General features: G+C 39.4%; 1 protein-coding gene and 1 pseudogene across 2 annotated transcripts; both read right to left on the bottom strand.

Moving 5' to 3' along the window:
* Positions 1 to 1,450: 1,450 nt before the first annotated feature.
* LOC132002458 (large ribosomal subunit protein uL11-like) lies at positions 1,451 to 4,424 on the bottom strand (annotated as a pseudogene).
* An 18,650-nt stretch (positions 4,425 to 23,074) lies between these two features.
* Positions 23,075 to 23,841, bottom strand: MRPL57 (mitochondrial ribosomal protein L57). 2 transcript variants are annotated; one of them, XM_059378044.1, is made up of 2 exons: positions 23,739 to 23,841; positions 23,075 to 23,546 (listed from the first exon to the last, which is right to left on the bottom strand). In XM_059378044.1, the coding sequence occupies exon 2, from the start codon at positions 23,536 to 23,538 to the stop codon at positions 23,230 to 23,232; it is 309 nt and encodes a 102-aa protein (XP_059234027.1). In that variant the 5' UTR covers positions 23,539 to 23,546; positions 23,739 to 23,841; the 3' UTR covers positions 23,075 to 23,229. The 2 variants fall into 2 exon arrangements, with proteins under 2 accessions (XP_059234027.1, XP_059234028.1); XM_059378045.1 differs by having other exon boundaries at positions 23,075 to 23,543; positions 23,739 to 23,832.
* Between the last annotated feature and the right edge of the window lie 84 nt (positions 23,842 to 23,925).

The following is a 23,925-nucleotide window of genomic DNA, read 5'->3' as shown; positions in this document are numbered from 1 at the left end:
GAGGATTTAAGTGCCATTTCCACTCCTTAATCTACCATCTGTTGTTCTTCAAGCAAGAATGTTACCTCCCAGCCCATTCACCAGTAAGGTAATTCTTTTCATCCAGGATTTCCAATCCAGTAGCGTGCTTCCATCACACTTCCCCATGACTCCAAACCAAGTTATTAGGGCTCTGTGCTGCCTGAAGAACTATACTACCATTACTAATTTAGCCATATATTGGTCACACATGCTTTCAAGACAGCTCTAGATTATAAATCCTTGACTTTATTTTGGTACTACCTACCCACAAAATGAACACTGGAGTTCAGAAAAGAATTGTAAGGAATTTCATGTTCATTACTCTGTCATGTCCCAAGTTCTCAAAGAAAAGTGAGCATCAGAGCCTATAAAATTATCCCAAACTCGGAAAAGATTAGTCAAACAATCCTTGACACATTTTAGTGGAAGTATAAATTTGTGCCGCATCATTGCAGAGCAGTTTGGCAATACCAAGTTTTCAAATGCCCATATTCTCTGACCTATCAGTTCTACTTTGGGGAATTTTGTAAATTTACTTCTTCATTGTGAGCAGTACCTAAGGATATTAGTTGCAGAGCTGTTTAAACCAAGGGAAGAATGGAAACAGCATGTTCCACTGCTATTTATGGTGGCAGAACGTTCATAAGAGAAGGGTCAGGAATAGGTTATATTTCAGTTTGCCCTTTCATACTATTTTTATATTGTGTGCACCTGTTACTTTTAAAAAAGAAAAATGGGTTAGGCATTCTAGATCAGTGAGGGAGAAATAGGTTGTTTGAGATGTGAATCCGGACCAGCATGCCAGCCATTTGGGAAAAAATGAAGTTGCTCTATCCTTCACATCTTACATCAGAACAAATTCCATTTGGCTTATGAACTTAATTAAACATTAGAAAATGAAAACAAATGCTACAGCAAAAGCATGCGCAACAAATTCTATAATGGGCTCGGAAAGATATTTCTAAGTGCTCATGAAGAAAAACAGATTTGAGTACATGCAAATTTAAGAGGAAAACTAGCACCAAGGGAAAAATGGAGGTAGAACAAGAAATTCACAAAAGAAATAGGAATCAATAATTGCATATGAAAAGATGCTTGGCTTCATTAAATAAGGAAATACAAGTGAAAACACTGATAAGATTATTTTTGTCTAAGACAGCCAATAGCCAGTTTTGCTGATAATATGGGCAAAGAAGAATTTTGGTGGGAATGTAAAATGAGTTAACTTCATTAAAAAAGTAATTTGGCAATATATGTCCAAGTTTCACTGTGCATAATCTTGGTACTGGCCACTGTACTCTTAGGAATTTATTTAGAGATATGCACCTAAGGCTGGGCTTTTGAGAGGATTTGGGGAAAGCAGCACATGTTCATTTATAGGGAATCAGCTAAATTATGTTACTCTTTTCCAGAGACTACAGTGAAGGCATTTGAAGAAGTTTTTGGATAGCTATATACATAAAAATTGAAGTATCTCCATGGGAAAGATCTCGAAGACATTACTCTACCTACATGGTAGGTATGATTCCTGCCTAGAGCTTTCAAAGTACATATGTGTACCTGTGTGCTCAAACTCAGCCAATTTGTTGAGCATCTGCTCCAGAGGTTGGGTGAGTGCTGGGACCAGAGAAAACGCATAGGCACAGCCTGCCCTGCCTTCCAGGGCTGACTTGGGGTGGGGGGCAGCTGCTCCTACCCTCATGGCTACCTCCACACTGAGATGGTAAAGAAAGCTCCCAGTTCTGAATCCGCCAGGGCCCAAGCAGGCAGTGCAAGGGCCCAGGACATCAGCAGGCCTCTGGGCATTCTGGTACAGGGGATGAAAAATGGCCGCTTATGAGGTGCCTCCTTTGGCTGCTTGGAAGTGATGACCACCTGTTTGGAAGATTTACCAACTATAAACCTGTGTGTATAGTGTAAGCCTTTCCCACAGCCTTTTAAACTTGAAGCCCTTTTCGGCGACCTGTGACCTTTCTAGATGCAGAGAAGCTATCAACATATGCTAAAAGGACAATTGGAGAAGACTTGTTTTGTGAACTTTTTGTTTATTCACTCAAGAGACACTTCATCTGGAAATGACTTTTGGAAATGCAGCCTCTACATCACGTTTTGGATTCACATCCACATATTTTGTCCAGGGTTGGAGGGAAGGAGAGAAGACAATGAATGAGAGGCAAGGAAAGGTCTCCCCAGAACTGATGTGTTGGAGCCATTTCCCTGGATGTGTGCTATCACTCAGCACTCCTGTATGCAGTATATGTAGTGATTAAACTTCAGTCCTTAATTAAAGTATGTTGCTTTTCTAGATGTTTAGAGGTGCTCATCCTATTTAACAGTAGATACAGAAAGGGTTAACATTTTGCTCTTCTTAGATTGTCTTTCTAACAGAAACACTCAACCACTTTGAAAAATAATTCATCTATACTTTTCACTGAATAGATGGAGAAGACTGGGAAGTGAATTATACACATTTCCTATAATGTTGCTGTATACATGGTGTATACACTAGAAAAGGGTGTGCTCTGATTTCATATGACAGAGGATTGATAAATATTTTGTATACTTTCTTGGTTAAATTTGTAGGAAGACTTTTAAATGGTACTTTTAGAAGTGAAATTCTTAACCTACCTCTGGAGTACAGCATGCCTGTATTTTGTCCTTTAGTTAGGTTGGGAAGACAAAAAATAAGGAGAGATTTTGCCAAGATGTCATATTTTGGAGACACTTTCAGATTATAACCATCCTTCCCCCTGTGCATTTTATTCCAAACAGCTATACCTAGAGTTAACATTGTAGGTCCATATTTTAACATCTAGTCTTTCTAGATACTTTGAAGTGAAGATGTTTGTTACACATAGTAAAATAATGTGCTTTTGGTACTTTTTGTTGTTGTTGTTGTTATTAAGTTCAAAACCTAATATCCTGTGATGGAGTTTATTTTAAAAGAAAAAAAGGACTGTCTTCTGAAACTGATGTCGTTTCCATCTCTGAGCTGTATCACAGTTATGAACTCTTTCCTGGACAAATTACAAAAGAATGTATGGAAGGAAATGTCCTATGCCATCTGTTCATTTTTAGAAAACACTCCAAATTACACTTGATTCCTATGTGTGGGGGGTTTGGGGGTTTTGTTTTGGTTTGGTTGTTAAATGATATTTTATTGAAATGTTTTTCTTTGTAGTTCTTAACTAGCGGGGCATTCCACTGTACCATTATTGATGTAATCTATGATGTCATGAGGGCAGCGACCATCAGCATTGCAGCCCACAGACTGGGCAGTGCCCAGGACCTCTCTAATGGTTTCAGACAGTTCTCTGGCTAAAGATTGGTGCCACATCTGTCGGGCATTGCTGACAATCTCATCAAAAGTGATATTTCCACTGTGTTTTCCTGCTTCTTTCTGTCTCTTGGCAGTTCCTTGAGGGCTTTGATAATCAGGGCAGAGGCAGAAGGTAGCCCTTCAGTCTGGGCCTACCTGTACCAAATGGTCGATCTCATAGTCCTCCTCAAACCCTTCCAATCACCAGTTGCCTTAGTGATGTCATCACCAGCCATTTTTTCTAGAGACAGACCAGGGGGCTGATCGTAGGTGCCAGGGCAGATGTGGCACCAGAGCACCACAGGTACATGAGTGTGATCTCACTGGGGTCGAAATTAGGGGTTGTGGTGGAGGTGGCTGACTGAAGAGAACACTCCTCAGAACCCCAAACCAAAAGGTCCATATGTGTTTGTAGTGGATACAGTTAAATTTCTTGGAGTGCCTGGGTGGTTCAGTCTGTTAAGCATCTGCCTTCAGCTCAGGTCACGGTTTCAAGGTCCTGGGATCAAGTCCCACATCAGGCTCCCTTCTCAGTGGGGAACCTTCTTCTCTCCCTCTGCCATTCCCCCTGCTTATACTCTCTCTCTCTCTCTCAAATAAATAAATAAATAAATAAATAAAAGAAATTAAGTTTCTTGTTTTGAAACAACCTAGATGTCTTGGGTGATGACGCATGATATAGAGCTAGTGGAATAACATTTTATAAATATCTTCCTGTTTAATTTTATGTAAAACTAGAGAACTATTTTAGAGGTAGAATTGTTAAACCACTTTGGGAAGTACACATTCAGTGCTTTTTTATTGGTTTGTGAGTGAGATAAAAGGTAGTACAAGGTTGAGGTTCTACAGATGTGTTTCTATGTAGATTATAGCTGCAGACTGATCTGTATCAATCAGCATTTGATATAGCTATACTCTATAGATACATTGTTAAACAGTTAAATGGAAAACATGCTTTCTTGCTAATACTCTAGTAGTATAGGTCAAGTATTGATTAGAAGCATTCAATGATATATTCTGTGCTTTATTGTTTAATGTCTTATTTTATTCTGATTATTAAAAGAGAAGACACTCTTCTAATTGAAATATTTATAGGGGCCTGATGTTCTTTCTTGCTTCTAAAATGAAACATTTTATTCTCCTACTGAGGACTAGACTACCTTTCTTTATTAACTGAGTTGGTGATGTTCACTCATACTGATTAAAAAAAAACTAGTGCTTCCAAACTTTGATACAGGACATTATTCATGACAAATGAAAAAGTGAGGTACAAAACCATGTGTATGATCCTAAGTCACATAAAAAAAAAAAATGTGTTTGCCTAGATACCATGCTCTGATATTGTGGTTTTAAGTAAATTTGTTTTGGGACTCCTGGGTGGTTCAGTCGGTTAAGTGTCTGACTCAGTTTCAGCTCAGGTCATGATCTCATGGGTTGTGGGATCAAACCCCCAGTCAGGCTCCAGGCTCAGCAGGGGGTCTGCTTTTAGATTCTCCCCACCCGGGCTCACACGCTCTTCCTCTCTTAAAAAAATAAATAAATCTTTTAAAAAATAAGTGGATTTACTATTTAATTATTTTTCAGTTTTCTGTGATAAACACATTGCTTTTAAATCTGTGGAGAAAAACATACATAGAAACATCAAAGGAGACTAGAAGGAAACACCAAAACAGTTGGGAAAGGGGGGAGGGGTCAGCAGGGCACTAGTGAAGGGATCTTCTGTGTTTTGCTTTATATGTTATATACTACAGGAATCTTTCTTTTTTAAAGATTTATTTAATTAAGAGAGAGAGAACAGGGGATGGGGGAGGGAGAGAGATGATCCCAAGCAGACTCCCCACTGAGCATGGAAGCCATCACGGGACTGGATCCCACAATCCTCAGATGATGACCTGAGCCAAGATTGAGAGTCAGATGCTTAACTGACAGAGCCACCCAGGCATCCCTATGTAAATCTTTCAAAGTATGTATATTAAAACCAGATGAGAAAGTGAAAAAAAGGTTTTTGTGAGAAAAATTTATAACACTATCTTATTTCACTATTCTCCCAGTACCTAAAAATAGTGCCAGTCATAGTAGTCACTCAGTAGTTTCTCAGTGTAATTCCCTACAAAGAAAACAATAACTGTGCAGACATGGAGATCTGGAAGGATATTATTTTTGTAATCAGAAAAAAACGTTCAGTACTACCTTTTGACTGGAAGATTATCTTCCAGTACCAGTGCCAGGCATTGATACAGGAATTCCACTTGGTGGGACCTGTGCCTGGGAAATGCAGCTATTTGAGTATGCCTGCACACAGATACACATGACAGCATCATTTGAGATTGGAAAAAAATCAGAAATAACTAATTATCCATAATGAAAGATATTAAATACTTAATGGATATATCCATTCTCTACAATACTATGCATTTTTTTTTAAGCAAAAAGAAGTATCTATATAGACTGACAGGGAAGGCCCATGATACATTGTTGAGTGAAGAACAAGCAAGTTCAGACTGTCGGTAGCTGCAACAATTCCAGTGGCTCTCAATGAATTACGCTGAGTGAAACAAGCCAACATAATCCCATTTATATAACACTCTTGAAATAAAAAACTTCTGGAAGTGAAGAATAGATGAGTGGTTGACAGGGGTTGGGAAGTGGAGACTGGAGTTATAAATGGAGAGTGTGAGAAGCCCTATGGTGATAGCACAATTCCGTACCTTGATTGTGGTGGTTACACAATTCCACACGTGACAAAATTCCGTAGGAAAATATACACACTAACAAGTGAGTGCACGTAAAACTATGAAATTGTAGTAAGCCCTAGGTTGTACCAATGTCACTTTCCTGGTTTGGTACTGTACTATAGTTAAGTAAGATACTACCACTGGGGGAAACAGAGTGAAGGATACACAGGGCCCCTTAGTACTTTTTGCAACTTTCTGTGAATCTCTAGTTCCAAATAATAAGTTGGAAAAAGCAAGTTGCAGAACAAAATATATAGTATGATTCCTTTTTTAAAGTATGTTATGAGTCAGTCGTCTTGACTCCAGCTCATGTCATGATCTCAGGGGCGTGGCTTCAAGTCCTGTGTCAAGCTCCACGCTCAGCGGGGAGTCTCCTTGAGGATCTTCTCTCCCTCTACTCCCCCTAGCTTGCCTTCTCTCTCTCAAAACTAAATAAATCTATAAAGAGATAAACATATGTTATACACACACATGCACATGTGTTAGCATATCAATTTTATATGCACAGGAAAACACCTAAAGGGTAGATAGCAAATTGTTCCTACTACTTAGCCCTGGGGACGAGAGGGGCAAGCAGGAGTGGGCTGCCACAGGAGGGAAGATTTCACTGCTTCCTCCACATGTTCACACTGTTTAGACTTTTTTCTCAATGGAAATATTATACTTTTATGTTATTTCAGTAACCAATAAGAAATGTTTTGAGTGGTGCCTTTAAAACAGAAGGACTGGGGCGCCTGGGTGGCTCAGTGGGTTGTAGCTTCTGCCTTCATCTTGGGTCGTGATCCCGGGGTCCTGGGATCGAGCCCCACGTCAGGCTCTCTGCTCAGCGGGGAGCCTGCTTCCTCCTCTCTCTCTGCCTGCCTCTCTGCCTACCTGTTATCTCTGTCTGTCAAATAAATAAATAAAATCTTTTAAAAAAAAAAAACAAAAAACCAGGAGGACTAAGGCTGTATGAATGGCCAAGAAGTTGTCACCTCCCTTTTTAAATAATGAAATCTAAACACCATGGGAATCAGCTCCGTAAAATTCCCGCAGCATCAAAATAAATACAAAGTAATGTCTGCTTCTTAGAAATTTCAAGGAGGCAAGGGAAGCAAGGGCAAAAATGAACTATTGGGATTTCATCAAGATCAAAAGCTTTTGCACAGCAAAGGAAACAGTTAACAAAACCAAAAGACAACTGACAGGATGGGTGAAGATATTTGCAAACGACATATCAGATAAAGGACTAGTGTCCAAAATCTATGAAGAGCTTAGCAAACTCAACACCCAAAGAATAAAGAATCCAATCAAGAAATGGGCAGAGGACATGAAGAACAGACATTTCTGCAAAGAAGACATCCAGATGGCCAAAAGACACACGAAAAAGTGCTCCACATCACTCGGCATCAGGGAAATACAAATCAAAACCACAATGAGATATCACCTCACACCAGTCAGAATGGCTAAAATTAACAAGTCAGGAAATGACAGATGCTGGTGAGGATGCAGAGAAAGGGGAACCCTCCTACACTGTTGGTGGGAATGCAAGCTGGTGCAACCACTCTGGAAAACAACATGGAGGTTCCTCAAAAAGTTGAAAATAGAGCTACCCTACGACCCAGCAATTGCACTACCGGGTATTTACCCTAAAGATACGAATGTAGTGATTTGAAGGGGCACATGCACCCGAATGTTTATAGCAGCAATGTCTACAATAGCCAAACTATGGAAAGAACCTAGATGTCCATCAACAGATAAGTGGATAAAGAAGATGTGGTATATGTATACAATGGAATACAATGCAGCCACCAAAAGAAATGAAATCTTGCCATTTGCAACAACATGAATGGAACTAGAGTGTATCATGCTTAGTGAAATAAGTCAATCTCACAAAACAAACTGAGGGTTGCTGGGGGGTAGGGGGGTAGGGAAAGGGTGGTTGGGTTATGGACATTGGGGAGGGTATGTGCTATAGTGAGAGCTGTGAAGTGTGTAAACCTGGGGATTCACAGACCTGTACCCCTAATAATAATGCATTATATGTTATACATTATAATACATTGTATGTTAATTTTTTAAAAAATTTTCAATGAACCTTAGTTGTCATCATAAATAAAGAGAATAGTCAACAGAAACAACCTTGACTGTGGAAATAAAGCTACCTGGCTAGAATCAGACTAGTGTGCCCTAAGGCTTTCAGGATCTGTGCTGACACCACAAATAACTCTTGATTTCAGTTAGGGACAATTTACTGAACATAGTATAAGAGGAATTTAGGATTGTGGCTAGGAGTAAAGTTAATGTGAAACAATATATATGATCTTTATTGTGCTGCTCATGCATCTTATGTGGGTAAATTATTCATGTTCAAGTTAAAGTACAAAGAAGGAAGAAAAATGGCTGGAATAGAAAGGCTTCCTTTTTAACAACATCCTTTTTAAAGAAAAACAAAAAGGGCAGCAAGTAAGAAAAATAAAATGAGGAATCAATGATTTGAAGTTTCTGGCTTCTGGTATGAGAAAATGTGAGTTTCCATAATAGAGAAGGCTAGTAAGAAAGTAGATGTTTTGAGGTGGAAGAGAGAGTTTGGTTTTGAACATCTTAACTTTGAGATAACATGTAGGTAAAGATATCAAATAATGGGATGTTTCAATATGGAGCTTAAAAGAGATAGTACAAATTTTGTGCATCAGATCTATAGCCTGGAAATGATCACCAGTAATGGCAAATTCATAGAGAAGTATGTAAAATTATATTTTATAATTTCTCTAAAAGCTGTTCTTCTTTAAAACAAAAATTATAGGGGCACCTGGGTGGCTCAGTGGGCTAAGCCTCTGCCTTCGGCTCAGGTCATGATCCCAGGGTCCTGGAATTGAGTCCCGGATCGGGCTCTCTGCTTGGCAGAGAGCCTGCTTCCTCCTCTCTCTCTCTCTCTCTGCCTGCTTGTGATCTCTCTCTGTCAAATAAATAAATAAAATCTAAAAAAAAATTTATAATGCTATATTGTGAGATTTGTAACATTAAAAGCACAAAGAATTGGGTTGGTAAATGAAACTATACAGTTGTAATGAAAATAGTGTAATATTAATTCTAAGTAGCTGATAAAGATGTAGTTCCTAATTCCTGGAGATGCCACTAAAAATTATGGTAGAGCAATATAGCCTAAAAGTGAACAGAGGAGCTAAAGTGGAATAATAAAAGATGTTAACCCAAAAGAAGTCAAGAGAGGAACTGACACAAAAACCAAATGAGAGTAGTAGAAAACAAATAGCAAAAAGCAGACCTTAATCATAAATTAAATGTAAATATACTAAATACTACAATTCAAAGATAGTAATTGTCAAAACTGAATTTTTTTTTTTTTTTTTTTTTTTTTTTTAAGCAAGACCCTAGGGGGCAACTGGGTGGCTTAGTCAGTTGGACATCTAACTCTTGATTTCAATTCAGGTCATGATCTCAGGGTCATGAGTTCCAGCCCCACCTCTGGCTCTGTGCTGGGCATGCAGCCTGCTTATGGTTCTCTCTCTCCCTCTCTCTCTGCCCCTCGATCCACACTTACACATGCACTCTCTCACCCTCTCTCTCTCTCTTTTTTTTTTTTTTTTTTAAAGATTTTATTTATTTATTTGACAGAGAGAAATCACAAGTAGGCAGAGAGGCAGGCAGAGAGAGAGAGAGGAGGAAGCAGGCTCCCTGCTGAGCAGAGAGCCCAATGCGGGACTCGATCCCAGGACCCTGAGATCATGACCTGAGCCAAAGGCAGCGGCTTAACCACTGAGCCACCCAGGCGCCCCTCACCCTCTCTCTCTTAAAAAAAAAAAAAAGTAAGACCCGATTATATGATTATATGCTGTCTCTAAGAAATGTATTTTAAACACACACAAAAAAACCTTGAGAGTAAAAGAATGAAATAAATATACATGTCATGCAACATTAGTCTTCAGATAAAATATGCTTTTATAATGATAAAAGATCAATACTTCAGGAAAGCATAATACAGATTTATATGTGCCTAATTACAAAGCTTCAAAATACATGAAGTAAAAACAACTAAAGGGAAAAATAGACAAAACTGGAGCATAATTGCAATATTTTAAATCACTTTCTTTATAATTGATTAAATGTCTATACCAAAAGTCAGAATATAAGAATATAAAGAGTTGAGTGACACTATCACCCACCTTGACCTGACATTTACAGAGCAGTACACCCATTATCCATAGAATGCACTGATCTTCATTAACACATGGGATGTTCACTAAGACCACATGGTGAACTATAAAAATATTTCCAAATTTTGAAAGATTCGGGCACCTGGGTGGCTCAGTTGGCTAAGCGCCTACCTTCGGCTTGGGTCATGATCCCAGAGTCCTGGGATCAAGCCCCATATCAGGTTCCAGGCTCAGCAGGGAGCCTGCTTCTCCCTCCCCTCTCCACTCATGCTCTCTCTTGCTATCTCTGTTGCTATCTCTGTCTCTCTCAAACAAAATAAAATTTTAAAAATTTTTCTGAAAAAAATATTTTTCAATGTCTTATTACCATGACAGAATAAAATTAGGAATTAATAGCAATAACACCTCTACAAAAGATTGAAGTAAGACCCAAGGTCACATAATACCTAAAATGTCCAAGATACAATAAAAAATCAATCATACCAAGAACCTGAAAAGCCTCAACTTGAGAGAAAATATAAAGACACTGACACTGAGATGTTGGAGTTATCTGACAAGAATTTTAAAGCAGTCATCATAAAAATGTTTCAGTGAACAATTATAAATATTCTTGAAATAAATGAAAAATAGAAAGTCCCAGCAAATAAATAGAAGATACAAAGAAGAAACAGATGGAAGTTATAGTTGAAGTGAAAAATACAATAACAAAAAATAAATAAATACAATAACAAAAAATACAATAAATAAAATAGAAAACATAATGGATGGACTTAGCAGTAGAATGGAGGAAACAGAAGAAAAATATAGTGAAGTTGAAAATAGAATTATAGAAATTAAATCTGAACAACAGAAAATCAACTCAGGGTCAGGGAAGAAGGGGGAGAACAGAGCCTCAAGGACCTGTGGGACTATGACAAAATATCTAACATTCCTATTATTGGGGGTCAAGAAGAACAGGAAGAAGAGTGTGGGGCTGAAAAAGTATTTGTAGAAGTATGAGTGACAATGCCCCCAAATTTGACCAAATACATAAATCTACAGATTTAAGAAGTTGAGTGAACCCCAAATGATTAAAAAAAAAAGCCAAGCCAACACCTATAATACAAACTTCTGAAAACTAAAGACAAAGGAAACAATTCTTAAAAACAGCAAGAGAAATGACACCTTTACCTAGAGGGAAAAACAAGTTGAATGGCAGTGGATTTGGATTTCTTACCTGAAAATAAGAAGCAGGAAGGAAGAGACACATTTTTCAAGCACTGAAAGAACGAACCACCAATGCGGAATCCTACATACGTCTGGTGAAAATACTGATTAGGAATAAAATTCACTTTCTAAGTGAATTCATGGTGACAGATCATAGCTACACTTGTGGTGAGTGCAGCATAACAAATAGATTAGATATTGAATCACTATGTTGTGCACCTGAAACTAACGAAATACTGCGTGTCAACTATACTTCAATTTTATTTTTTATTTTTTATTTTTTGGGGATTTTATTTATTTGACAGAGAGAGATACAGTGAGAGAGGGAGCACAAGCAGGGGGGGTCAGGGAGGAAGAAGCAGGCTCTCTCTGTTCCGATATGGGGTCCCAGATATGGGGCTCGATCCTAGGACACCTGGGAAAGCTTGGCGCTTAATGACGGAGCCACCCAGGCGCCCCTATACTTCAATTTTTAAAAAGTAAGTGAATTCATTGCCAGCAGACCTACCCCGAAAGAATGCCTAAGCAAAAAAGAAATGATAAAATAAGAATTCTTTTTTTTTAATATTTTATTTATTTATTTGACAGAGAGAGATCACAAGTAGATGGAGAGGCAGGCAGAGAGAGAGAGAGAGGGAAGCAGGCTCCCCGCTGAGCAGAGAGCCCAATGCGGGCCTCGATCCCAGGACCCTGAGATCATGACCTGAGCCGAAGGCAGCGGCTTAACCCACTGAGCCACCCAGGCGCACTAAAATAAGAATTCTTGCAACATCAGAAAGATGGAAGGAGCAACAACTTAGATTTGGCTCCATGTTACATGTGATGGAAAAACTAGCTGCAGCGGCCATAACTACTAATCTTTGGAGGTTTGTACCCAATAGGAATATGAAGGAACTTTATCCCAGTACTCCAAGAGAAAGCATCATTGCACCCCATGGATCTCCGTGGATCACATAACATTCCCTGAAACAGCCACAACTACAGGTGTACAATGTGCTCACTGGACCCATTCTTGAGATGGAGGAAGACCCCACCTGCAGCAAAAGACTGTGAAAAGGGATAATTCCCTAGTGGAAAATCAGAGACTTGTTAGCAGGGGGGAAAAAAGTGTTCTCAGAGGAATTAATAGACGTTTCACCATAATGAATAAATAAAGATGAAGAGCAAATGGAAAAAAACCCAAAAAACAAAAAACCCTTCACCGCAAAGAAAACACCAAACTCAGATTGTTTCATTGGTGAACTCTATCAAACAGCTAAAGAAGTAATAATACCAATGTTACATAAATCTTTAAGAAGATAAAGGAGGAAGCTCCCAGCTTATTTTAGATCTGGTGTAACCCTAATACCAAAACTAACAAAGGCATTACAAAAAATTAAGTTCCTACATAAACATAGGCAAAACAATCCTTAACCAAACAAAGCAAATCAAATCCAGCAATATATAAAAAGAATAATATATATCATAACCAAGTGAGTTTTATCTCAGAAGCCCTAGATTGTTAGACATCTCAAAATCAACCAATATAATCTAGCATATTACCTGAATAATAGAGAAAAACCAAATGATTAAATCAGTGGATTCAGGAAAAGCATTTTACAAAATTCAGCATCATTAATGATAAAAAAAAAATGCTCAGTAAAGCAGGTATACAAGGAAACAAGGCAAAATGTCCACTCTCATCACTTCTATTCACTGTAACACTGGAGGTTCCTATCCCATTCTGGAGGTTCTGTCCCATCTGGTAAGGCAAAAAGAATAAATGAAATGCATAAGCAACATAAAATAAGCAAAACTGTCCCTACTTAGGCATAACAATTCCTTTTAAAATTCCCAGAAATTGGTAACAATAAAAAAAAAAACTGTAACAAATAAGACTAGCAAGGGCTCAGGATACAAGGTCAATATCAAAAATCAATTGTATTCCTATATATATAAGTATCAAAGGCATATAATAGTTATAATAATAAATTAAGGGTAATGAAAATTTTCTACACTGAAAACTGCAAAACATTGCTGAGACAAAGAAGATGAAATAAATGGAGACAGAACACATTTGTGGAGGGGAAGACTCAATATTTTCAAGATGTTAAAAAAATACATTTTCAAGATGTTAGTTCTCCTCCAGATCTATTTATAGATTCAATACAATCCTAACTCGTGATCACAACAGGCATTTTTTATGCTTAAGAAACTGAGAAGCTGGGGCACCTGGGTGGTTCAGTGGGTTAAAGCCTCTGCCTTCAGCTCAGGTCCTGGGATCAAGACCTGCATCGGGCTTCTCTGCTCAGCAGGGAGCCTGCTTCCCCTTCTCTCTCTCTGCCTGCCTCCCTGCCTACTTGTGATCTCTGTCAAATAAATAAATAAAATTTTAAAAAAGAAAGAAAGGGGCGCCTGGGTGGCTCAGCGGGTTAAGCCGCTGCCTTCGGCTCAGGTCATGATCTCAGGATCCTGGGATCGAGTCTCAGCAGGGAGCCTGCTTCCCTATATCTCTCTCTCTGCCTGCCTCTCCGTCTACTTGTGATCTCTCTGTCAGATAAATAAATAAAATCTTTAAAAAAAAAAAAAAAGAACTAAATTGAGAGGCTGATTCTAAAATGTATTTAGAGGGGCGCCTGGGTGGCTCAGTGGATTAAAGCCTCTGCCTTCAGCTCGGGTCATGTTCCCGGGGTGCTGGGATCGAGCCCCGCATCGGGCTCTCTGCTCAGCAGGGAGCCTGCTTCCTCCTCTCTCTCTGTCTGCCTCTCTGCCTACTTATGATCTCTCGGTCCAATAAATAAATAAAATCTTTAAAAAAAATAAATAAAAATAAAATGTATATAGAAACACAAAGGACTTAAAAGAGCCAAGACAACTTTGAAAAAGAAGAACAATATTGTAGTAGTTACACTTCAAAGTTTACCCTGAAGTAAAAATAATTGAGCCAGTACAAAACAAATGGACAGAACAGAATGAGTCCAGAAATATATGCACATTCATACAGTTGATGTATTTTCAGTAAAAATGTAATGCAAATGTAATGGGGAAGTATTCGAACAAACGGTACTGAACCAACAGTGTCCAAATGTAAAACAAAAGTGAACTTTGATTCCTATCTGATATCATACACAAAAGAATAGGAGAGAGAGAGAGAGAGAGCATCAAGTTAAACATACAAGGTAAAACTAAAACCCTTTCAGAGGGAGAAATAGAAGAAAATCTTCATTATTTGGTCACAAATAAAGATTTAGAATTTAAGGGGTGCCTGGCTGGCTCAGTCAGTAGAGCATGTGACTCTCGATCTCAGAGTCCTGAGTTCAAGCCCCACATTGGGTATAGAGCTCACTTTACAAAGAAGAAGAAGAAGGAGAAGGAGAAGGAGAACCCAAAGCAATAACCAAAAAACTGATGTTGGACTTTGAGAAAATTGCCAAATTCTAACTGGAAAACTGTTAAGAAAATAAGTTAGACAAGTCTCAGATCATGAAGTTGATGATATTTGTGAAATTTTCACAAAACATTTCTGACAAAGGACTTGTATCCAGAATATATATTAAGAAAACAACTACAAGGGTTGCCTGGGTGGTTCAGTTGGCTAAGCCTCTGCCTTAGGCTCAGGTCATGATTCCAGGGTCCTGGGATTGAGCCCCACATCAGGCTCCCTGCTAAGCAGAGAGTCTGCTTCTCTCTCTCCCTCTGCCTGCTGCTCTGCTTATTTGTGCTCTCTATCTCTCTGCCAAATAAATAAAAAAAATCTTAAAAAAGAAAACAACTACAATTCATTAAGAAAAATCTAAACATGTGCAAAAGACTTGAATAAGGTCTTCAGAAAAGAAGCTACACAGATAGCCAAGATGTATGTTAAAATGTGCCAATCATTATTAGTCATCAGACAAGTAAAAATTAAAACCAATCTGATACATTGCTGGTAGGACTGTAAACTGCTTTAAAACCACTTTGGAAAATACTTGACAATTTTTAAAACAGCTTTATTAAAGAATAGTTAACATAGGATAAAATGTACATATATAAAATGTGCACTTTGCTAATATTTTACATATATAGAGCCATAAAATCATCACCACAATTAAGATAAAAATATCCATCAAGCACAAAAGTTCCTCACACCATGTTGTAATCCCGTTCTTTCCCTGCCTTTCCCTGCCTACCCACTCTAAACCCAGGCAAGCATTGATCTGTCACTATAGCCTAGCTTGCATTTTCTAGAATTTTATATAAATGGAATGTACTTTATGGGGTCATCTAGCTTTTTTCATTCAGCCTAATTGTTTTGAGATTCACTCATATTATTGTGTTTACCAGATCATTCATTTGTTTCATTTGTATAAGGATATACCACAAATTGTTTGCCCATTCATCAATTGAAAGTTAATTGTTTCTAGTTTTTTTTTTTATTAAAACAATAGAGCAGATATGAACACTTAGGTACAGGCCTTTCTATGGACACATGCTTTCATTTGTCTTAGGTAAATACCCAGGAGTAGAGTGGCTGAGTTATGAATAATGAATGTTTAACTTTTTAAGGAACTTCCAAACTTGGCTGCAACATTTTACATTCTTACCAGTATATAAGTATTCCAGAAGCATCATACCCTTCATAACACTTGGTATTGTCAGTGTTTTAAATCTTACACTAATAAATATGTATTCTAATGGATAGGTAGTGGTAATCATGATGGTTTTAATTTGCATTTCCCTAATGACTAGGGATATTGAGCATTTACCCATGGGGTTGGTGGTTTTTGTTTGTTTGTTTGGTTGGTTGGTTGGTTGGGTTTTTTTGGCAATCCATTTATTTTCTTTGATAAAGTGTTTGTCCAAATATCTTGCCTATTCAAAAAAAATTAGGTTGTTTTCTTGTTAGCAAGTTTTTTTTTTTTTCCAGATTTTATTTATTTGACAGAGATCACAAGCAGGCAGAGAGGCAAGCAGAGAGGGGGTCGAGAAGTGGGGAAAGCAGGCTCCCTGCTGAGCAGAGAGCCCAATGCAGGACTTGATTCCAGGACCTTGAGATCATGACCTGAGCTGAAGGCAGAGTCTTAACCCACTGAGCCACCCAGGTGCCCCTTGTTATTGAGTTTTAAGAATGATTTACAGGGCGCCTGGGTGGCTCAGTGGGTTAAGCCGCTGCCTTCGGCTCAGGTCATGATCTCAGAGTCCTGGGATCTCAGAGTCCCACATCGGGCTCTCTGCTCAGCGGAGAGCCTCTCTCTCTCTCTGCCTGCCTCTCCATCTACTTGTGATTTCTCTCTGTCAAATAAATAAATAAAATCTCAAAAAAAAAAAAAAGAATGATTTACATATTCTGGATATGAGTCCTTCATCAGGTATTTTTCTTTGGCTTTTCTTTTCATTCTCTTAACAGAGTGTCTTTCAAAGAACAGAAGTTCTTAATTTTGATGAATTCTAGTTGATCAAATTTGGATTTTATAAATCGTGATCTTCATATACATTTAAGAAATCTTTGCCTAACCCAAGGTCACAAAAAGTTTTCCCCTATGTTTTCTGTGGGAAGATTTTTTTGTTTTTTTAAGATTTTATTTATTTATTTGACAGAGAGAGACACAGTGAGAGAGGCAACACAAGCAAGGGGAAGGGGGAGGGAGAAGCAGGCCTCCCGCAGAGCAGGGAGCCCAATGCAGGGCTCTATCCCAGGACCTTAGGATCATGACCTGAGCCAAAGGCAGATGCTTAACAACTGAGTCACCTAGGCGCCCCATGTGGGAAGTTTTATACCAATTTTAGGTTTTATATTTAGTCCATGATCCATTTTGAAGTAATTTTTGGATATGGCATGAGAGCAATTTTTTGCATATGAATATTCATTTGTTCCAGTACCATGTTTTGAAAAAGATTATCCTTTCTTCACTGAGTTTCCTGTGTGTATCTGTTAAAAATTAAGACTATACACATGTGGTCTGTTTATGGATCTTCCATTTTATTTATCTATCTATCTATTTTTTTTTTTAAGTAGGCTCTACACCCAGCATGGAACCCAGTGCATGGCTTGAACTCACAGCCCTGAGATCAAGACCTGAGAGGAGATCAAGAGTCAGATGCTTGACCAACTGAGCCACCCAGGTGCCCCTATATATCTTTATGTCAACATTATACCCTCTTAATTACTGAAGCTCTATAGTAAGACTTAAAATAATGTAGTATTAAGTCCTCCAACTTTGTTTTTCTATTTCAAAGTTGTTTTGGCTATTCTCAGGCCTTTGAATTCCCATATGAATTTTAGAATTACCTAGTCAATTTCTAAAAATAAGAAAAAAATCCTACTGGGACTTGAAAAGGGACTGTATTGATACTATAGTTTTGGCAAAATTAGTAGTTACCTTATTGGCTCTTCTGACCAATGTGCATAGAATATCTCTTCATTTCTTTAGGATTTATTTGATTTCCCTCAAACACTTTATAATTTTCACTGTGTGGTGGTGTACATTTTTTTCAGACTTATTCTAAGTTTCTCTCTTTCTTCGTAAGTGAGCTTAATAGTTTGCATCTTTAAAAGATATGTACATTTCATCTACTAGCCCAGTTTGTTGGATAGTATTTCTGCCACGTGTCCATTAGTAATACTCTCCATAAAGTCAAAGACATCATTTCTTGTACTTTCCTGGAAATTACCCTTCCTGAGTCTTCCAACCTCCTGATCCAATCTGGACCTATTGACTTTTAGACAACTCCCAAACAGTTATGTTTGTACTTTCCTTCCCTGCTCTCCTATGTCAATTCTGTGCCTTTTTCATTCTTGTTTTACTCTCTAGTTTTCCTGGAGTTCATCATCCAGCTGCTTTCCACATGAGCTTCTTGGGAGGCTCTTTGCCTCTCTCCTCAGATGTTTATTTATTTATTTTTAAAGATTTTATTTATTTATTTGACAGAGAGATCACAAGTAGGCAGAGAGGCAGGCAGAGAGAGAGAGAGGGGGCGGGGGGGGGGGAAGCAGGCTTCCTGCGGAGCAGGGAGCCCGATGCGGGGCGCGATCCCAGGACCCTGGGATCATGACCCGAGCCGAAGGCAGCAGCCCAAACCACTGAGCCACCCAGGCGCCCCTCCTCAGATGTTTAGATTTCAACTTTCTTCCCTTTGTTATGTCAACATCCCAGACATCCTTATTTCTTCCAAAATATTCATTGAAATAGCTCCTATTGGTTTCTCTCCCTTTCTTCTCATGGGTTAATAATTTTAAAAATGTTTTTACTGTCACCTCACTAAAGTATTGTGAGAGAAACCTATGTGTTTGATTAATCATCATAAAATTGGAACCCTGGCATTGCGTTTGGAACAAGGGATATATCTTTGATTTTAACAAAGGAGAGAAAATTTGGTGCTGTGAAGATGAAGGGATTCACATCCATGGGCTTTAGTTTTATCAGTAAAATATGAGTCCCCAGCTGAGAGTGATGATGGAGGAAGGTCTGTAGGTAAAAGGCTTTTGGAGAGAAAAACGTCATCTCACTGAATAGGAATTACAGCAATCAGAGAAACATGATATGGGCTTATTTGTGACCCCTAAATACATATGTTGGAGTCCTAACACCCAGTACCTCAGAATGTTATCATATTTGGAGTTAAGGTCTTTAAAGAGGTGATTAAAACGAGGCTATGAAGGTGGGCCCTAATATAATATGGCTGTCCTTATATGAAGAAGAAATTTAGACACACAGACTGGTATCAGACACATGTAAGCACAGCATGACAAATGTGAAGACACAGCAAGGTAGTCATTTGTAAGCAAAGGAGAGATGGCTGGAACAGATCCTTCCTTTGGCCCTCAGAGAAAACCAACTTGCCAACACCTTGACCTCAGACATCCAGCTTCCAAGTATTATGAAAAAATAAATGTTCAAGCCACTATGAATTTTCTTCTGGCAACTCTAGCAAACTAATTCACATGGTCAAGTTCCTGGGCAGTGTTCAGTTCCAATCTGAGGTTTGTGGTCATTTAAGAGTTTTAAACAGAAACTAATAATCCTAATTAAGTTATTTTCTCCAGCAATATTCAGCAGTTCAGTGGGTTCCCAACAAAAGGAAAATGATCCAGTCATCCAGGGGATTTTTCAGGGAATATGCTGGAGAGGGAGACACTGAAGGTATATGGACTATACCTATCCAAATTAAATCATAAAGTACCTTCCACTGAGGGACCCAATGCAGAAAATTAGCAGTTATACAAATGGTCACAAACTTCTGTTAATTCTCTTAACCTCTTTCCACCCCCACCACCCAAATATCAATATGTAATTTGATTATTTTAATAGCTACCATGTTTCTATTCCTAGTCATCTTTTTTCAAGCCAGTTTTCACAATGCTTCCCATTATTTAACTGAACATTTTTTTAAAAAGATTTTGTTAATTTATTTGACAGAGTAGGCAGAGAGAGAGAGAGAGAGAGAGCGAGCGCGAGCAAAGCAGGCTCCCTGCTGAGCAGAGAGTCCGATGTGGGGCTCCATCCCAGGACCCTGGGATCATGACCTGAGCCGAAGGCAGAGGCTTTAACCCACTAAGCCACCCAGGCGCCCCTTAACTAAACATTTTTGATGGCTCCCCATTACTTACAGGATAAAAGCCAAACCACTTGAAGTGTCATACAAGAACTTTCACAGCCTCATTGTCTATCACTTCTGTTCCCCATTCAGATACCCTATATTACAACTAAACTACTGGCAATTCCAGGACTAATCATTAGACTGCTATTTCTACCTTTACTTCCTGCCAGGCAAAGGAAGAATTTGTTCAAAGATCACTTCTTCTGAAGTTTTCCTGACTCTTCAGGTAAGATTAACAAATGGTCCTTTCCCTGGACTCTTATTATACCTTATACTTATTTCCATGAAGCCAATCATCATGTTTATTATTTACATTGTGCATTTTATCCAGTGAGATAGTAGAGTCCTTGAGCTTAATGATCAATAGCACCAGAATGAGTCATGATAGATCTTCCATAAATATTTGCAAAGTGAACAACGGGATGAAACACAGAGCCTTAGGAGCTGTATTACAGAGAGAAAGGAGGGACTGTTCCTAATGTACAGGTTGGCATGGATATATCTTATTACAATGTAATTATAATCAGCTGTGTGGCAATGAACTCTGTTGATAAAAAAAGATTAACTTTATGATGACTGTGGAGGTAATAATTGTAGAGTTTCAAGGAGGAAATTCAGCTGTTTCAATAGTATTGCTTTGACTAAGAACAGATTAAAACAAAGCTACAATCTTTTTTTTTTTTTAAAGATTATTTATTTATTTATTTGACAAAGATCACAAGCAGGCAGAGAAGCAGGCAAAGAGAGAGAGAGAGAGAGAGAGGGAGAGAGAAGCTCCCCGCTGAGCAGAGAGCCTGATTTGGGGCTCGATCCCAGGACCCTGAGATTATGACCTGAGCCGAAGGCACAGGGTTTAACTCAGTGAGCCACCTAAGCGCCCCTAAAGCTACTGTCTTTTTATTTCTAGCAGCTAGTAAATGAATATGAAAATATAAAATATAAAATAAATATGATCTTTTGAAAAACCTTATCCTGAATTCTACCTTTATTGTTTATTAGCTGTGTGAACATGGGAATGTTGCTGACATTTCGGAGCTTCAGTTTCTAACCTGCATAATGGGGATGAAACACCTCTCTTCTCATGAACTGCTTTCTATTTCTTCAGACTCAAGATTTTAGCATCTTTTTCCTTCTCCAAGATTCAATTAACCATTACTTTTTCAAACTCCAAAGTCAAAGAAAGTTTCTGAGTTACATGAATATCAAAGCAATTATAATTATGGTTTTAAGCAAATCCCCTGGGCCCACTTCAACTTTCTCCTAAACATCAGCTGTCACCATTTCCAGGTGTGAAAATAAAAGGTCACAGGTACTAAATTGCTCACATGAACCAGAGACATTTCTGTAAGCTATAAAAAGCATTCAAGAGGCGCCTGGGTGGCTCAGTGGGTTAAAGCCTCTGCCTTCGGCTCAGGTCATGATCCCAGAGTCCTGGGATCGAGCCCCACATTGGGCTCTCTGCACTGCCGGGGGCCTGCTTTCTCCTCTCTCTCTCTGCCTACTTGTGATCTCTGTCTGTCAAAAAAAATAAAAATAAAAATAAAAAGCATTCAAAAAGTATACACCACCAAGAATATGACATATTAATAAGGGTTCAGCCTGGTTAAACATTCAGCTACCATGTGGCAGGTATAGGCACAATGACTTTAAAAAAACCAATTATGTGCACCAAAGCCTATACATTCCAATGGCAGACATTTAAATATAAATCACAAATCATTTATTAATGAAGGTAACAGTCAATATTGGCAAATGAGATTGGCACACTTTATACATGATCTTGCTGTTCTACAGTCTTTCTGGAAAGCCACTGGCAATATGCATCACGATCTTTATTTTTTTTTTTAAGATTTTATTTATTTATTTGACACAGAGAGAGAGATCACAAGTAGGCAGAGAGGCAGGCAGAGAGAGAGGGGGCAGCAGGCTCCCCACCGAGCAAAGAGCCCAACATGGGGCTCAATCCCAGGACCCTGAGACCATGAGCGGAGCCGAAGGCAGAGGCTCTAACCCACTGAACTATCCAGGTACCCCGCATCATGATCTTTAAATGTTAAGAGTTTTTAGCTCTAAATTCTGTTTATGCATGTAAATTCATTATTTCATCTCTGGGTAATGCAGCTGAGTTATTTTTCTTCTGTTTTGAAAGTGTTCTACTAAATATATACATAGCAGTTATTATTTCTAGACTACACAGAAACTGAAATCCAAGTCACACTCCTTATTGGGTATGATTTTGGACAAGTTACTTAAATATGTCCTCACATGTGAAATAGCCCCAGGTAATAGGATTGCTATATTTGGTAACACCTCTGAAGTGCTTGACGGTTAATATTCTTTAAAAGGTAATTTGAAACAACAAACATCTTCAACTGGTGGACTGTAAGGTTATTAATTACATCCCAGAAAGGTCTTTTTAAATTTAAAAAAAAAATTTAAATATTTGAGGTAGGGGGAGGGGCAGAGAGAGAGAATCTTAAGAAGCGCCTGCCCCCACACCCTTCCGCCCTGCATGAAGCCCTATGCAGGACTGGATCTCACCACCTCCGGGGAAACCACAAGTTAGTGGGGCTTAACTGACTGTGCCACTCAGGTACCTCAGAAGAGGTTTTTACATTTTATTTTTTTTAAGCTTTTATTTGACAGAGAAAAGGAGAGAGCACAAGCAGGGAGCCTGACCCAGGGTTCAATCCTAGGATGCTGGGCTCGTGATCTGAGCTGAAGGTAAATGCTTAAGGACTGGGCCACCCAGGCACCTCAAAATGTTTTTAAAATACTTCACGTAGCAGTTCTGATGAATACCTTTTACTTCATTTAAGTATCTTTTAGTAGCAATCCCAGAAGAAAATGCTATTTTTAGGAGTATGTTTAACCAAAAAAACTTTTTTTCCACTTATGTTTAGGCAATTATTCTTCGTAAGAAAGGTAAGGCCCCATCAAGTATCTCATACTTAAACATAGATTCCAAACCATAGTTCGTAGCTTTTTTTGAAGCTTTCATCCGGAATACATTCTAGATCCTCTGTGACTTAGGAAATCTCTTCCCATCAGGGTGACGGAATAGGAAACACTGTCACAGAGACTTAACTATGAAGTTTTATTAGAGAGTTTGGAGCCCCAGATACTCTACATGCAGACCACTACACTCATGCCTGCTGTTCAGGAAGACTGCCCCCCCCCCCCCGCCCTTCGGTTCCAGAATCAGTCCAGAGGTGGCAGCCCTGTGACTGCCTCCGGGTCAGGACCACTTCTTGCTCACATTGAGATGGTCGAGCTGGTCTACCACAAATCTGTGGGGGGGGAACTTGGACATGCTGGCCGCCTTAATGGCCTCGAAGGCTGCCGCCCTGCGCCCCGCGGCGTGGCCGTACTCCTGCTCCGCGGTGAGGTAGGGCATGCTCAGCCAGTAATGGTTCTCCGCCTCTATCTCCAGGCGACGGATCATGTTCTGCTTCGCCTGGGAAGACACGGTCCGCGGCCGCCGGTGCTTCCCAATCCACTGTCTGCCAGGAATGCGATTACGGCGGAGGAGGGCGGTCAGGAACATGGCACCTGCTGAGGCGGCAGAAGTCGCACAAACACTGACGGAAGCAGCAAGGCGGGCGAGCGAGCGCAAAACCGGCTCCCTTGCCTCTCGGCCAACCCCGACAACGCACACCGCACCCCATACAAAGCGGGGATCCCAGCCAGGCGCGACAGGGGAAAGAAGGGGACTCGTGAAAGAACCAAATATGCCAACCAACTCACCGGCCGCGGCCCTCAGGAGACCACGGCTGACCTCCTGTCCTCCGCAAGCTGGCGGTCGCGATCCCGGAGGCGCGCTGGTCTCTCGGAACGGCCTTGCCCCTTCTCGCGACACTTCAGCTCTCGCGAGAGAGGACTTGAGCGACTCCGCGGACACGGGACGCTTCCGGCGCAAAGAGATTCAAACTAG

The sequence above is a fragment of the Mustela nigripes genome, chromosome 15 (genome assembly GCF_022355385.1).
Source record: "Mustela nigripes isolate SB6536 chromosome 15, MUSNIG.SB6536, whole genome shotgun sequence".
NCBI classification, from domain to species: Eukaryota; Metazoa; Chordata; class Mammalia; order Carnivora; family Mustelidae; genus Mustela; species Mustela nigripes.
Note: the sequence above shows the minus strand (reverse complement) of the source record. Positions and strands in the feature narration are given on the sequence as shown.

Excerpts from the sequence above, each read along its gene's own strand:
- MRPL57 (XM_059378044.1), bottom strand. The coding sequence starts at position 23,538 with ATGTTCCTGACCGCCCTCCTCCGCCGTAATCGCATTCCTGGCAGACAG.